The sequence below is a fragment of the Setaria viridis genome, chromosome 2 (genome assembly GCF_005286985.2).
Source record: "Setaria viridis chromosome 2, Setaria_viridis_v4.0, whole genome shotgun sequence".
In the NCBI taxonomy this organism is placed as follows: domain Eukaryota; kingdom Viridiplantae; phylum Streptophyta; class Magnoliopsida; order Poales; family Poaceae; genus Setaria; species Setaria viridis.
The window spans coordinates 7,430,608-7,447,756 of NC_048264.2; the positions used below are offsets into that span (position 1 = coordinate 7,430,608).

At 48.7% G+C, this 17,149-nt stretch overlaps 2 protein-coding genes across 2 annotated transcripts; both read left to right on the forward strand.

Annotated features, from left to right (window-relative positions):
* Window positions 1-371: 371 nt before the first annotated feature.
* On the forward strand, window positions 372-3,588 carry LOC117843851 (ADP-ribosylation factor 1). Its single transcript, XM_034724583.2, has 7 exons — window positions 372-529; window positions 843-1,018; window positions 1,883-1,953; window positions 2,214-2,333; window positions 2,752-2,870; window positions 3,019-3,100; window positions 3,284-3,588. Exons 2-7 carry the CDS (start codon window positions 871-873, stop codon window positions 3,287-3,289), a joined length of 546 nt encoding a protein of 181 aa, XP_034580474.1. The 5' UTR covers window positions 372-529; window positions 843-870; the 3' UTR covers window positions 3,290-3,588.
* A 139-nt stretch (window positions 3,589-3,727) lies between these two features.
* On the forward strand, window positions 3,728-5,989 carry LOC117844045 (uncharacterized). Its single transcript, XM_072292074.1, has one exon. The coding sequence runs from the start codon at window positions 4,727-4,729 to the stop codon at window positions 5,270-5,272; it is 546 nt and encodes a 181-aa protein (XP_072148175.1). The 5' UTR covers window positions 3,728-4,726; the 3' UTR covers window positions 5,273-5,989.
* The last annotated feature ends 11,160 nt before the right edge of the window (window positions 5,990-17,149 follow it).

Consider the following 17,149-nt stretch of genomic DNA (forward strand, 5'->3'; position numbering starts at 1 on the left):
TAGATAGATTTTGATATGAGTCTAGATATAATTTATATCTAGGTGTATAATAAAAATTATATATTTATAAAAATCAAAACTACTTAAATTTGAAAACGGAGGGAGTAGAAGTCAATTAGCAATAATCAAATTAAGTGAGAATTTGTCGAGCTAACTAGTCAACTGGCACAAGCCGCGTGAACAATTTTAACAGGACAGGAATCAAAATGCTGCATTCTCGGCGAACAAAAACCAGTCGGTGTTTCGCGGTCCCACAAGCCGCCAAAAAGAACCAAACCAGAGTACCAGACCGGTCGGTGATTCAGCGTGGAACATCTCTTGGACCAATCCCAGCCATCCGTTGGAGATCCGGCAGCACCCAGGAAGCACCACCCCCTCTTCCTCTCCACTACCCCACACCACCCCCGCCAGCCGGCACGAAGCGCGGCGTTAATATCTCCACCCCTCCCTCTCCTCCCCTCACCCCCACATCCTCCTCCTCCCACGATCCCCAAATCCTCCTCCGGATTTCGCATTCAGCGCGGCGCAGGTGAGCCTCCCCCAACCTCCCCCTCCCCTTCCTCCTCGCCGGATCCAGATCTGAAACCGCCGCGCTCTCAGATCTCCCTGCCCCCGATCTCCTCTCGCGCGAAGTCTCCGATCTCCTCCTCTCCGGGGGTCGCGCGCCGTCGGGGTTCGTGCAGATCTCCACCCGCGCGACGGATCGGGGCGTTCGGTTGGATCGGCTTGGACCCGCGGCGCCGTCTCCTCGGCGCGTCGCGGGCTCGCGATCCGTTTGTTTTTTTAGGGTTTGTATGTGTGGAGATCTGACCCGGGGAATGAATGGGTTTGGCGATCTGCAGGTGGTGAAGGGGGGTAGAGAAGGGGAAGATGGGGCTCGCGTTCGGGAAGCTCTTCAGCCGGCTCTTCGCCAAGAAGGAGATGCGGATCCTCATGGTGGGGCTCGACGCCGCCGGTAAAACCACCATCCTCTACAAGCTCAAGCTCGGCGAGATCGTCACCACCATCCCCACCATCGGTGAGCCCCCCACGCGCGCCTCCTCTCTCTTTCCCTTCCCTTGCGCACGTTGATCGGTTCGGATCGTGCTGTTCAATTCGGTTATCAGGGGGTCGCGCGGTCTAGCACAATGCCCTGTTAGCGTTTATATCTGGTCAATGGATCCATTTCATGCGTAAATGATGGATCTGCATGTTTAGAACACATCGTTCCTAATATTTTTGAATTGAATTCCAGCATATCTGAATTTACCTGTACACGCAGTTGCACCTGATTTGATGCAACACATGCGATTTATGTTGGCCTTTTTGACTGTAAGATCCGTTTGTTCGTAGTGAGCATGATTCATTGTTTTCTTTAATGTCATCGTCACTGATTCATGTTTTTTTATTCATTATAATAGTTTCCTGTCTCCATGAACTCATCTCATTACAAAACATTGAAATGCAAGTGAACTGTGTAATTTTTGATTTCATTATTATCCAATTGAAAATTTTATTGTCTTCTTATACCGCCAAAAAATTAGGAAAGCTCATTTAGACATTATCACGTTGAAGAAGGCAAATTGAACCCTCTGAAAAACTAGGAAAGATAGGAAACAATAATGTAATAATGGCCTCAACACATGTAATGCAGGTTTTTGATGTCGGGATATTTATTTTCTGTTAATTGAAGGGTTTGATACAATAAAACTTGGATTAAAAAAAAGCAAGCCACGGTCTATATGCAACATTTTATAGGTTTGAATAAAATAAAACATGGAGGAAAAAAATGCAAGCGATGGTCTATATTGCTAATTTCTTATGCTTATTCTGTGATGACATGACTGGTGTTTAATGTTTCTATGTCTTGTGTCTTACAAGAGAGTTGACTTTTAAAATGCAGGTTTCAATGTTGAAACTGTTGAGTACAAGAACATTAGCTTCACCGTCTGGGATGTCGGGGGTCAGGACAAGGTATTATGATCTACAACATCATTTTGCATTGTACTGCATACTGCTGTCTTTTATTTTATTGTTTTGCCAAGTCCAGCATTATTTTTCATTTGAAAGTAATTTTCTACGCAGTGATCTGATTGTTGGTGATTTTGTGGTACCAAATTAGTTTGTAAGATATGGAGATACTGCTTGGTCTATGGCCTCTCTCTATCTTACACAGAAGTATTTGCATGTTCCTTCAAATTTTGACTGAAGTGTACACATTTTTCTGAAAACAGATCAGACCTCTCTGGAGGCATTACTTCCAGAACACACAGGGTCTTATCTTCGTTGTGGACAGCAATGACCGTGACCGTGTTGTTGAAGCCAGGGATGAGCTCCACAGGATGCTGAACGAGGTAAAACATTTCCCAGGCCATTTTACCATGCTGTCTAAGTGCTGCAGAAAGGCAATTTACGAATATCTTAATGGATTTGATGTGGTATTTGCATTTTATTGACAACAAAACCTTTTAGTTAGGAGTAACTGTCATTTTAACAAATCACTCTGAGAAGAGTAATACTAGTTGTTTCTTTATATTGTTTTACCTCTTATTTCAACTTCCATACAACACTTGTCTGCAAAATAAGCCAGAGAGGATCTGGTCCTATCTTAAAACAAAAAAAATGGTCATTTATTTATTTTTTGATTGATTAGGGAAATCCCTGTATCCTCTTTTGATATTCTGTCTGGAAAATATGTTAGTAGTTCATTCCATTTTGCAAATCCATTTTGTGGCAGTATTAAGTGAAATCCATTTGGTACTCTGATGGCAGGATGAGCTACGTGATGCTGTGCTGCTTGTTTTTGCCAACAAGCAAGATCTGCCCAACGCTATGAATGCTGCTGAGATCACTGACAAGCTTGGATTACACTCCCTGCGCCAGCGACACTGGTAAATGATCAATGATTATCTGCTTCAGTACATTTGCATCTGTGTAGCTAATATTCTGTGACTTCATATTGACATGTGATCAGCATTAGGTGTGAATCACCACTTTCTGTGAATCCTTTAGTTCTTATTACTGTGTTCTTGCTTACAGGTACATCCAGAGCACTTGTGCCACAACTGGCGAGGGTCTGTACGAGGGTCTGGACTGGCTGTCCAGCAACATTGCTAGCAAGGTATTCATACTTTGTGATTTCCTGTCAGTGATTCAGTCACAAGTATACTATGTGATCGATCTGTAGATAATCCATATGTGTTTAGCCCATTTTGTTATGCTACCAGGAGCAAATAGTCTATCTGAAATTCCTGTTCACTGTATGTTGGCCTAATACCATTTCCCTCCCTTTCTGCATCTGTAGGCTTGAGGGGCCTGGCTTTGGATATCAACTGCGAACTGACTAGGAGCTCCGGATGTATCATGGAAACTTAGGACAGAATCGCTTCTGCAACCTATTAGGTGTCTTCTGCCGGCACGATATATTTTTTGTTTGGAATATGTAATGATGTCACTGTTGAATGTTTGTTCTACCCTACTTCTACTGTTGGATGTTCTTTGGACCTGTTCATTTTGCACAAGGATTGGAGTTCCAGTATCATGCTACTTTGGAAAGCTGTTACATACATTCGTAGTACCTGATTAGTATATTGCCAAGTTAATCGTCAATTGTGAATCCCGATCTGATTCAGCAATCATAATAGAGTGCACGAGGCGTACTGGTAACCTCTGATCGAGCTGATAAATTTATGATACCCGGTTGAAGCATTGTACGGACTACTTTCGACGAGTTCTTTATCCTTCCATCGTCCAGGATCCACCTTAGGTATCCTGGAGACACGCTGCTGAGAAGTAAAAACTAAGAAGTTTGCATCTAAATCATGAGCATGAACCATGTGACCTACGCAGTGATCACATTGCAGCGGTAAAACACATGCATGGGAAAGCTGAAAATACTTCCACATCAGTCATGGATGCAGCTGAAGCCACACATGATTAAGATCAGACAAACGATAATGATGTCAGAAAAAAAGCTAAAATTGTTTCTCGTGCTGCTAAGTAGGACAACTCCAATTTCTGTTCCAACAAACTAAAAAATTTAATCTAAGCATGTGTTTGGATGGGAGACAATGTAGGACGGGACGGTCCCGTCCCACTTTCTTAGGATGGGATGATCCCATTTTATGTTTGGTTGAATGGGATGGGTTCGTCCTAATTTTTTGTTTAGTTGGAGAGATTGCAACAGACGGGACGAGCACCGTTTTCTCCTTCCGTTAAACACTGTTTGTGGGGCCCACTTGTCATACTACCAACATCTTCTTCCTCTTCCTCCACCTGCGCCACGCTAGCCTCCCCTGCTCCACCCCGCCGCCCCCCGATCCTCCCGGGCGCCCCCGCCTCCGACTGCATCCGCCCCAGCCGCGCCCGCCTCCGCCCGTGGGAGCCCCGGCCGCGTCCGCCCCGACCGCGCCCGCCTATGCCCGCAGGAGCTCTGGCCGCATCCGCCCCGACCGCGCCCGCCTCCGCCGCGCCCACCTGACGAAGAAGAAGCAGGAGCTCGCCCACCTCCAGCTCGCCCGTGCGCCCGCAGCGGAGCTCGCCCACGCCAGCCATGGAGGGCCGCGACGGAGCTCCAGCCCGTCCGCGCAACAGCGGCGGAGCTTGCCCGCTCGCTGTTGCTCCCTCTCGTGTGACAGACGGGGGGCGACGGCGTTGAAGTGGGACGACCCCGTCCGCTCTTTTTTGGCGGACGGGAGCGTCCCGGATATTTGCGGTATATTCCCTACTAAGGACGACCCCATCCTATATGCTCCCCAGCCAAACACTGGTAAAAATGGGATCGTCCCGTTCCGTCTCGTCCCGTCCTCAGAACCAAACACACCGTAACAGGACCGGGGTACCAGCAGGAACAACAATAGTGTCGTCCATGACCAGCCGCCGTCTCCTCCTCACGTCCGCCGTCCTGCTCGCCGCAGTTCTCACCGCCGCGGCCGCCGGCAGCTCCCCGGGCCACTGCGTGCCGGGGCAGGGCATCCCGCTGAGCCCGCTCCCGGCGTGCTGCCGGCAGCTGGAGGCCGTCCCGGCGGAGTGCCGGTGCCGGGCGCTGCGGGTCATGGCGGAGGAGACGCCGCCGGCCGTGGTGGGCCGGGCCTGCTGGGTCGCGCTGGCCCAGTTCGCGCCCGCCGTCGTGGCGGAGGCCGAGTGCGGCCTGCGCACCGTCCACGGCATCCGCTTCTGCTACGCGCTCCGCGCCGACGGCTGGCCGACTGAAATGCGTGTCTACGTTCTGCCAGTCAGCGTTGAGCAAATAAAGGGAACAGCTTACAGCTCATGGCTGTGTGTGTTCTCGTGATCATGAGTTAGTCTCGCGTTGAGCAAATAAAGTGGTGCCGATATCGATTGTTTTCCACAATTGTATTCTGTAGACAGGTATTCTTATAGTGACAGCTTGTCTCAACCGCGTACTGTGAAAAAAAACACACCCTGTGTGCACTTTTCAGAAGCTGGTGCAACATAGACTGCGTGCATATGAATCGTACGGTCCTAGAACTCCAAGTTGTTTAAGGCCTGAGACAGATCAGTCAACCAGCAGCACCGACGCCGCCGCTTCTCCGGGGCCGGTGGCCCGCCATCTCGTCGGTGTCGTCGTCCGTCGGCCGGGGGAGCGCTCGCGGAAACGAATCGATGAGGGGCCCATCTTTTCCTGGGCTAGGCTGAAATGATCCCGCGTAGGCCCATGGAGGCCTGGCGCAACCCCCAGTGGCTGCGAGACGACGACCCCAGGCGTCGTGACATTTGGGATGCCCGGCCCTAAAAATTCATTACTCATCTGCTTGCAGTACGTGCAGGCCGATGCACCGGCCCAGCAAAGCTTCACCGGCCTTTTGAATGGACACCACTTCTTAAGAATGGCCCGCCTTAAAAAAAGCACTCCATTATGTTTCCTTTTAAATCAACCTAGCTCTCGGTCCACAACGCCCCTCTAAAAATTACGTATGTAAGAGTTATAATAGATTTATTATTAAATACTATGTTATTTCGGCAAAACCATGTAGATTAAAACATAGGCGGCCGCTTGCTTCCTTGATAACCAAAGTAGATAAGAAGAAAAAAAAGAACACAACATACCATTTTTACATGGAAATACCCTTACTAAAATAACCATGGGTGCCAGCGACCTTCATTGTATCATGGCAGTTACAAACATATGGTTGATCCTTTACTTCATCACCTTTCAAAGATCAGTATTAGATCGTGATTGATCCTTTACTTCAGTCACCTTTCAAATTAGAATTCGGCATGAGTTAACGACGATAACGAACTTGCTTGAGTTATCAAGTCAAGGCAAGTCGTCGCTGTGGTCCATCAGCCAGCTTAGCTGCCATATCGTTCGTAGTCGTAGACGTCACAAGGACATTGTTGTGGCCTGTCAATTCCGCACAAGGACGTCACAAGTACATGTGTGGGTCCCACAAGTACGAGGAGACACTACTAGAACTCCCCGAGTTCTTCCCTGGAGCAAGAAATCACGAAGGTCGTAGGGAACGTTACGATTTCCCTACGGTTTTGCTAACGTGTTCTAGGAAATAAACTATCCCCAGAGTACTCAGAAATTTTCTCGGGAAAGAAAAAATCAGTAGGCCGGGAACCCGAAGAGTTCCAGTAGTGAGAGGGGGAATGAAGAAAACGGCTCGCACTTTTTCTAATGCCAAGTAACAGCCATCACACACACCCTCTCCTTCCCCGCCGTTGCTTCGCCCGCCCTCTCCTTCCCCTCCAGCTGCCCTTTCCTCCCTTCCCTCGTCAGCCACCACGCGGGCAACGGAGCTCGCCCCCCGCGCCGTCATCTGCTCGGGCCACGCCACCCTCTGCTCGGGCCATGCCGCTGCTCGCCCCGCGCCGCCCCGCCCTCCGCCCCAAATCAGCGTCGGCAGTTGATCTCCACTGCGAATCGATGAGCCGTGGCCCCGCAAGCTCCTTCCCGCGGCCATGCTGCACGCGCCCGGGCCTGGGGAACAAGTGGAAGAGACGAGGGGGCGCCCCCTCAAGTTTCTTGGGCGGCAGAGCTCGCCCGCTTGCATGTAGCGGAGCTCACCAGCCTTTCGCCGCGGAGCTCGGAGCCTGCAGCTCAGCTCGCCCGCCTGTGTGCGGCGGAGCTCGAGCCCCTGCGGCATAGCTCGTTTGGCCGCGTGCGGCGGCACTCACCCTTCACGGCGGAGCTTTCCCACGCGGCGACAGGTTGTGGCGGAGAGCGACTTGGATTGGCGACGCTCTCGGAGGTGGAGTCCGGTGGCTGCGGTGGATGGCGCGGCGGCGAGTCGGCGCGGAAAACTCACGTACGCGATAGTTGCCCTTCCCGCCTCTGGCTACATTGAAAAATAGTTGGCATATTTCAGTTGTAAAGTTTTAGGCTATGATCTATTTTGGCCGTTTGGATTGGTATATTTCAGTTAAGAAGAGAGAAATTTAGGTTATAGTCTAAAAATAACAACTATTTTTTGGTAGTTTTTGTATAGTTCATCTACTGAAGATGCTCTAAAGATACCGCTCTAGTCTACGTCTACTTCCTCCAAGCGTAAATCAAGCTGCCAGTATTATCCTTGGAGCAAAACAAATTTGTTCTCATTCAAATAGAGAAAAGCTAGATTATTTGAACTGATTTCTTGTGTTTGTCTTCAACTACTTTTCTCTTTGCAGGGAAAAGTCCAAATTACTCCCCTATGCCATTTAGTTCAATTCACCCTTTAACACAATTTGTTCTCCATGCATAAGTGAAGTCTTAAGTTAAAATTTTGCAAGATGATAGCAACCATCATAACACATGTTAGAAAAATATATGATAAATTTTTTATCATTATTTTGATGGGTAGGATATTTAATAATGAAATTTATTTTTGAGATACAAAATTATATAAAAATAATGGTGAAAAATTTATAAAATATTTTAAATATATATTATGATGTCCACTACCACCCTGCAAAGTCTCAAATTAAAATTCAACTTGTGTATGGAGAAAAAAAATAAATTCCATTATAGGGTAAGTTGAATCAAATAGCATAATTTAGGGGGTAAATTGAATCAAAATATAGTTTAGGGGTTATTTGAACTTTTGCTATACTTGAATGGAGTAATTTGAACGTTTTCCCTCTTTGTAAATATTTCTACGTCCAAGTACTTATTGGCTGCTCGGACTCGGGAACGTGCATGTCAGCATCAATAATGATTGAGGATACTAGTACCTTATTTAGGGTCTTATAGTTTTATCTAAATTTCTAATTGTTTTTCCAAGTATTGTTGAAATAAGAAATTTGATTCAAAATAATTGGGAGGGAAAAGGAGAAATGGAACACGTTAGCAATGGGCCCTCTAGGCCGCTTGGGCCAATCAGCACAAAGCTGAACAGTTAAGTAGGGAACGCTAGTCCGGCCCAGAAGCGCCAGTGGCGTAGCTAGGGTTTCATGTTAGGTGGTCCATCTTAACATATTTTTTTAACTGTAATATCATCTCCACTTCTTTTCGCAGTAAGGAAGGATGAACGCTGATGTTGATATAGAACAACGAAGGAGCGATGCTTCTTTTATGGATCGGAACATCACAGTAGGAAGGATGTGATGGGCTTGGGCTGGATTTCTAGGGTGATCCCTGGCCTACACGGACCACCCTCTAGGTCCGCCCCTGAGAAGCGCGACGTGAAGGCTACTCAATTTGGCCCAGCGAAGGGGAGAAAACAGCATGGGACTCAAAACCTCGGCCTCATGTGGCGCCTCGGCGCCAACAAGGCGCTGTAGACTATACAAACTACAAAGACCCCCAAGCTACTAGGGTGCCAAGCTGCAGAGCTCCTCCGGCAGGAAGCAAGTACGACGTGGTGGTGCAATTCTGTAAATAATGTTCAGTCATCACATGGTCAATGGCTCAATGCAGAAGCAGCAGCCCTGAAGTCTCGACCTCTCACTGATTAATTATATTGATAAATTGACGCAAAATAATCTTATTTTTCTCAAATCGTCGCAATCCCATTTTACAAAATCTCAACTCACATCAATTGACATTCCGAACTTAACATTCGGTCACAATATTTAGTGAACTCCACTGTCAATTCGCATCAACTTACAATCTGAATTTAACATTCAGTCACAATATTCAGTGGACTCCAGTCGCAATTCACATCAGTTTCTGAATTTAACAATGAGTCACAATATTCAACGAAACACCACCAGCACTTTCCCAGATCTCAGACGAGGCAGGAATTTGGCGGGGCCTCAACGGCGCGGTGGTTTGTGGGCCAAGCAGCGACACCTCTGAATATCCATTGCAGCAATTTTTTTTTCCAAAAACATTGCTGAGCAAGTATTTCATTAACAGGAAGGGCACGCCACCATTACAAGAGCTGCTGGGCCGTGTTTGTTCGGTGTTGCGGCTGGAGTGCTGGGAGGTTGAGATCTCCATTGGATCGGCACATAATTCAGTCAGTCACCCAGCACCCTCACAACTCGGAATTGTTGTATTCTTTTAAGTCTTTTGAAATGTTATTAATTGTTGTATTCCCCCTTTTACAACATTTTCAGTTTTAAAATCATTCGTTTTAATTGTCAGAAACGAACAAATCGGTGATATTTCACTTCATGGAATTAAGGAGCCATTTAATTTGTTGAAAGTTTGAACTGAAAAAACAATAAGAGGGGGTGGGGGGGGGGGGGGGGGGAGGTGAAAGGAATGGTGATTCTTTCAAGCAAGAGGGCTGAAACCATTGTTTGGGGCTAAAATCTGAAACACATCATGTGGGCATTTCCTCCTGTTAAAGGGAAACAGGACCGTAGTCAGTCAACTAATTCTTCCATCTCTTCTTGGGTTCACCGGTTTCGATCCTTTCTCTGTTCGCACTGTCTTTTGCAGCCCAATTAGCGCGGCAGCAGCAAGCCAACAGGCACCAAGCGCGGCAAGCACACTTCTCAAATATAGTCCCACCTCGCGCAGGCAGTTGGGATGGGGGGGAGGCGATGGGTATATAAGAAGACTACTCCATGCATCTGGGGAAGCGGGAGCTACAGCCGAGCACTCCAAGTTGCATCATCCCGATCGACGAGCCTATGGAATGCGAAATGGCGATCTCTAGTTCTGTTTGTAACTTGGATATTCACGGATAAATGGCACATGATCTTCCATTGTTATAGCCTGCAAACATTCACATACCAACTCAAACAGTGTGCATGGAAGACTGGGGAATTTCTCGCGGCATCTTCGTTCTAGGGCTTTCTGTCGATTTGGGGAATTTCTTCGCGAGGCGGGATAGCCGATGTAGAAAGCAGATGGAAACCCTAGCTTGGTCCATCACGTGGGTGTATGTGTATGGGGGCACAGTCAGATGTAGAAAAAGAGTTGAATTACTACAACAATAGAGTTGACCTGCTCCTGGCGCGCAAAATAGGCTGACTTGGCAGCCGCCTCTTCGGCCATATGAACAGATCACGCGGCAAATATTGCCGTCGCGGCGTATGAGTCATCATTTGATACGCGGGTGGACCATTTATTCATCATTTATAAATGCGGGTAAGAAATAACATACCGAGAGAATGGACCAAATCTTAGAAATTCTCTCATTGAATGCCTTCCACCAAAATGACGAGGTTCCACGCCGCTCTATATATGTTCGCCTTGGGCCATCTTGTTCTCTGCTAGAGCTTAGGCCCCGTTTGATTCCACAGACTAAAGTTTAGTTCCTATCACATCGAATGTTTAGATACTAATTAAGAATATTAAACATTGACTAATTACAAAATCAATTGCATAGATGGAGGCTAATTCGTGACATGAATCTATTAAGTCTAATTAATTCATGATTAGCACATATTTACTGTAGCATCACATCGTCAAATCATGGACATCTGTGTAATTAGTTTTATAATTAGCTCATGTTTAGTCCTACTAATTAGCATCCGAAGATTCAATGTGACAAGAACTAAACTTTAGCTCAAGGATCCAAACACTCCCTTAGTTTCTTCGAGGTCTACGGCGTAAGCTTGATTGGTCAAGTTTGAAGGTATGCAATCTCGTCGCCTTATATTTATAACTTTTTTCTTATAATCTTGTAATGCTTGTTTCGTTGTAGCCTTTAATTTCCTGCTATAGATCTACACTAGGTGGCCTAAAAATCTGATTTGTGGGTTCCCTTAGTTGCGCATGTCGTTGCATTTCAAGCCTTCTCAGCATTGTAGCCGCATCATTGTGCATGTCACACTTAGTTTTTGCTGGTTGTATGCATGTCACACTAAGGGCCTCTTTGGGAGCACTCCACTTCAGAAAAACCAGCTCCACTCCACCAGCTCCACACTTTCCTAGCTCCACTCCACCGACTCCAAAAAAACATGGAGCTCCTGCACGTGTTTGGCTGATGGCAGTGCTCCAGCTCCAAAAACGTGAACACTTGTTGTGAATGGTCTATTTTACCCTTTGTTAACGGACCCACATGTCATACTCTTCTGTTTTCTCCTCTCTTCTTCCTCTCTCTCCTCTCCTCTTCTCTTCTACGGGCACCTACCAGAAGAAGATGGACATGGACATGGACATGGGAGCTCGCCCCGGGCGGCGCGGTGGGCGGACGACGGGCGGCGCGTCGGGCGTCGGGCAGGCAGCGCGTCGGGCGGCGGGCGGCGGCCGGCGCGCGGGCGGGACGGGGCGGCGCGTCGGGCAGCGGGCGGCGGGCAGGCGGCGCGCCGGGCGGGACGGGGCGGCGGCCAGCGCGCGGGTGGGACGGGGCGGCGCGTCGGGGCGCGGCGGGCGGGACGGGGCGGGGGCACGCCGGCGCGCGGGTGGAACGGGCGGCGGCCGGCGCGCGGGTGGAACGGGCGACGGGAGTTTTATGTTTCGCGAACCGGTACTGTGTAACGAGTGGCAATGGTGGGTAAATACCCACCAACTCCACGAGGAGGTCTGTACAGGGGGTTTTTGGAGCACCTCTTGAGGTACTCCACAAAAAACGTGGATCTACCCCCCTGCTCCACCTTTTTCTTGGAGCCGGAGTTGCTGGAGCTAGACGCGTTTGGCTGCGAAATTTTCGGAGTTGGTGGAGTGGAGCAATTTTTTGTGGAGTGGAGTGCTCCCAAACACCCCCTAAAGAGTTCATATTGTGCATCTACCGCTTCTTGTTCTCACACATAATGAGCAATCATTTCTTTGTGTGTACACCATTCTCTTCATTTTTTTTTCTGTTCTGCAAAAAAAAAATCCATTTTTTATTGCTTGGATGCTAAAACTCTTCAGATATGCCAGACACTTTTGTCTTACCATGCTCATTTTCAGAAGAAATTGGGACATCAACTTATGCAGAACATATTGCTAACTGAATCGTGTCTTTTTTTTTTTCTTCTGCAGGAAGCCATGGCCGGCCAGTCCAGCAACCTCGGGGCGTCTTCTTCCAGCACGAGGAAGGAGGAAGGGAAGCGCTAGCAGAGTGCCACAACGGCCGAGGAAGCCAAGAAGCAGCGTCCTTCCCAGCCCAACGTCACGGCGCGTCCCGGCGGCTCCACCATCCCCGCCGTGGCGCCGAACTTCGAGAGCAACGCCATGGCGATGGTGTTCCCCATGGCCGGCGTCAACGGCGCCGCGCCGCTCTGGAGCACCGCAGCTACACTGGGTGCGGCGGCGGTTAGCGCCAACGGGCCCGCCGCCCCGTCCGCGCCCGCGCCCGGCCTGCAGGCGCCGGGTGCAACCATCAACGTCGCGGCGGCGACGCGGCGTTCGTGCCGCCGGCGACGCCCCTGGTGCTAGCGCCAGCGGCTGGCGGTAAGGCCGTGCCCTTGCCCCTCCAGTTCGTTGGCTACAAAGTGCAGGAGTCCGGCGTCGGCGGCGCGACGTCGCCGGCGGCGGCGGCCGTTGGCATACCGCTCGCGGTGGCCCTGGACAAGATCAACAACAACACCCTGGGTAGCATGCTCTCGGCGCTGATGCCGGCCTGCGTGCCGTCGCTGCAGCCGGACCAGGTCGTCGCCGGCGCTCCTCCGCCTCCGTGGTGGCCGGCGGCGTCGGAGGACCGATGGATCCCGGAGCAGGTCGAGCACCAGGCTACCATGCCGCCGGTGCCGTTCGCACCTGTTTACCGGCTCAAGAAGGTGCAGAAGGTGGCGGTGCTCGTCGCCGTCGTGAAGCACCTCTCGCCGGACATCCCCCGGATCTCCAGGGAGGTGAGCAACAAGGCCAAGCTGTCCGATTGGGAAGCCGTCCTGTGGAACTGCTCCCTCGCCCATGAGTGGGCCATGTGCACAAGGCCAACGTTCGTCGTGCTCCAGCAGCAGCCGCACGGTGACGGCGGCGGCATCGCTACCGCTGATGGCTGCGAGCAGGTTGTCAGCGTTCATGGTGATTCCGTGACATCGCCGCCTGCTGTCGATGGCGGCCAGGTGGTCGCAGGAGCCGAGCCAGAGCAGCAGTTTGAGGACATGCTGGCGCCGCTGGAAATGCAGCAGTGCGAAGAAGTCCATCAGGTCGTCGATGCTGAAGTCCCAAGTGCAGAGGAAGTGATTGAGGAAGACGAGGACATTAGCCGCATTTTCCTGGATTTTGGCACACCTATGGGCACACCCCAGGAGGTCCCAAATGTTGTTGATGATGATGCTCCTTGAAGCTCCAGGAGGTCTCTGGGCCTTCCGATGAAGAGCGGATGGTACTGAATATGCTAATATACTAGCATATGGGAGATACGCTCTCGTCTAGATCCGACGGCTCGGAGGTCCCTTCTCGTGATTCGACACCGGAAGGGTGATCTCAATATTTAGGTTTACTTCATTTGCTTGCTTTTAGGTTCAATTTGAATGTTTGATCTGGTTGATAGTTTGGCTAAAACTTGAGATTGTTTAGTTTGAAGTTTGAACTCATATTTATCGTTGTTTTGGAGCCGCTGTTTTCTCCTTCCGCAATTCTGGTGTTGTGAAACTATGTCATTGGTGTTCTTGCATTGTTTATCATAGAACATTACCCGTATGCTCCTCTGGAGAAGTTCACAATGAAGTCTTTGTACGAAAACATAAAGTTCACAATGCTCTAGCCGAGGATGGCTGTGAGCATGGCAATCTGAATGTTTGGACATCTAAGCTGGTTGACAGTTTAGTAGAGAATTTGAGATCGTTTCAGTTTGAACTGATATTTATCTCTGTTGCAACCGGTAGAGTGGTGGCTATCAAACAGGAAACAAATGGCCAAGGACTCTGGTTGTTCTTACTACTTGGTGGCTTCGGAATGAAACAAATGATCAAGTGTTCCATAATGGAACCCTCTCGTTTCCTGATCTAGCTAGCAACTTCCGGGAGGAGGAATGTCTTTGATGCTAAGCGGATTGTCGAGGCTTGTCGCACATTCTTTCTGTTATCTAGTGTGTAACCTACTTGCACTAGGGTCGATCTTGTTTTTTCTTTCTCAAACCGACCAAGTTCCTGAAACTTATGCTTAACTCATATTCCCTCTTAATGAAATACGTGCAACGCAAGTTCTAGAAAAAATTGGGTTAGAGTGTCAAAATTGCGCTATTCCACTATTGATTGTTTTTTCTTTGATACTTTACTATTGATTATTGTTATGGTTTCCATGACAAAGTGTAGGAAAAGATTGATTCATCGTGAACATAGCAAAGCAACACTATGCCGAAGGATGGCAATCTCATTAGATCGAGATGCTCGAATCTAATCATATCATGAGATTCAACGAAGACTGTCCAATTAATGTGCTGAATGATGGCCAGTACAGGTCATAGAACTTCAAATTCTAAATGATCAAATTCACCAATCTTTATTACCTTTAAATGTGGCTTACTGTACTTCAGCAGGTGTTTGTGTTGAGCAGCCAACTGCTCTTAGACAGGGCTGCTTGTATTCAGGAGCCAACTCATCCAAGATGGGATCTCTTGGGGTCTGGGTTTGTTCTGTAGTAGTATATCATGGTACTTATGAAATGACAACTTTCCTCCTATAAATATTAGGCATGGAGTTATGAGGAACAAGGCGGTGTTGAACAAGCAAAATCATGAGATGGTTCCACCATGAACATTGCATAGATCTGTTCAACTAAACACTCATGATACAGTGATGGTAAATCTGGGTTGATGTGGAAAGAGATTAGGCTGCAGAATCATTGAAATAGTAAAATCAGTCGTTTCTAAGGACTGACTGGGATCCAAACACTTTAAGACTAAATCCTCTAAGGTTCTAGAACAATCCTTTCTTCAGAACAGGGCCTAAAGCATGTTCTCCATTTTGCGTCTCTGTAGCCTAAACCGTATCATCAACTAATTTCAGCAGATGGTTATTGTTCAAGAGTGGATGCATGTGGTCAAACTAAAATACTTGTTGTCTAGATCTGAACATTTGGATATACTTTATTTGCATTAAGGTTTGATTTAAAGATCTAAGCTAGTAGAAAGTTTAGCTGAGTAAAGGATTGGTGTTATTTCTGGATTTTAGTTGACAATGGAACTTGTACCTTTGGAAGGCGACAAATATATCTCGCTATGTGAGTTATTCTGAAGGTTGCTTTGGCATTATGGTAAGGGAGCACGCACACGTAGGGGTGGTAATGGATCATGACCCTCATGCCTTCCTCACAATCCAACTCAGCCCTATCTATTTTTAGTTCAAAATCATATAATCTTATAGCCCGACCCTTATTGAGCCTGATCCTTAAATTTGCTAGGCTAAATTAGAGGATCCTTTACCACCCTTACGCACACCCCGCATGTCCAGTGCACCCCCGAGCAGTAGGAGGCCTATGTGCACGAGCAGGAGGAGCGCTTGAAGGCGCAGCGCGCTGACCTCAAAGCCGAATGAACCCAGTTGGAACTGGAGCAGGCAGAAATGGAGCAGCAATAGCGGGAGCTGCGAAGTGAGGGCACGGGCACGTCGTGTCCACAACGACATCATCCATGGCACCGAGACCTTGCCTATTTCACCAAGGTGAGCCAGAACATTGGCACCGTGGCGATGATCCTGCGAGCTGTACCCAAGCTCAATGATCCGGTGATCCACCAAATCTACCATAACCTCAAGGGCTTGGTGGAGCTAGCTAATGGCACGAAGCGTCGAGAAGTCATCAGAGCCGTTACGATGAAGAGGACCTTGAAGCCTTCGTTTGCCGGGCGCCACCGTGCCATTGTAAGGTAGTCGGAGCAACAGACGTATGCAAACAAGAGTAGCAAGCCGTGCGAGCATTACACACAAGCACCAGGTAGTAGCACATAGCAGTGAGGATGACAGCTGTCATAGAGACCGCTGCAATCACTACTACTGGAGTTTGAGCCCCGATGGCTCGAGGCCACGCACATTTGGGGATTGGATCAGGAATGCTCCTTTCTTGTAGCGCTTTTGCCCGCCGACCCACATCACCAAGTACACAGGCGACATCAACCTGAGCGTTTGGTTGGAGGATTACCGGTAGGCGAGCAATGAGTACTTTATCATCTAGTACCTTCCTCTCTACTCGCTGACTCCCCTTGGGCCTTGCTCGTGGACCTTCTCGACAACTATATCGGGAACTGGTCATATCTGAGGGATGTCTATATCGGCAACATCCAAGGCACCTACATCGGCTCTTTAAATTCATGGGATCTCAAGAGCTATAGGCAGAAGCTTGGCAAGTCCCTCCGGGACTACACATCAGGTGCTTCTCCAAGCAGTGCAACAAGGTCCTCGACATTTTCAATGCTGGTGTGTGGTTGGGGTGTTCATCTCTGGGACCATGTGCCAGTCTGTGATGCACAAGCTTGGCTGCTCGAAGATGCATACCACTAAGGATCTACTTTACATCACCCGAACTATGCCTTTGTGAGGAAGCCATGGACGCCGTCTTCGACAAATATAAGGGCAAGGTGAAGCGCCAGCTAACGCAAGCGCGCCATCTCATCAGGAAAAGAAGAAGAAAAAGTAGCACCACGACATCAAGTGTTTCACGACGACTGATCGATAAGGGTAGAAGGGCGCCAAGCACCCCTCCAACCACTTCAAGAAGCTGATGGAAGGGCCATGCTCTAACCATGCCTGCCCTATCAAGCATCTCTACAAGGACTATCACATCTCAAGCTAAATATGCTAGGATTGAATGTCATCATCACTTTGGGCTCCAATTTCCAGCATGCACACCGGTGCAACCAGGATAACTGTCAACTCGCCTCCAATATCGTCGAGATCAAGAAGGCGATGATGCCCCATGACTCATCCCCCGACTGCAACCAGGTGTAGACGTTGGGTG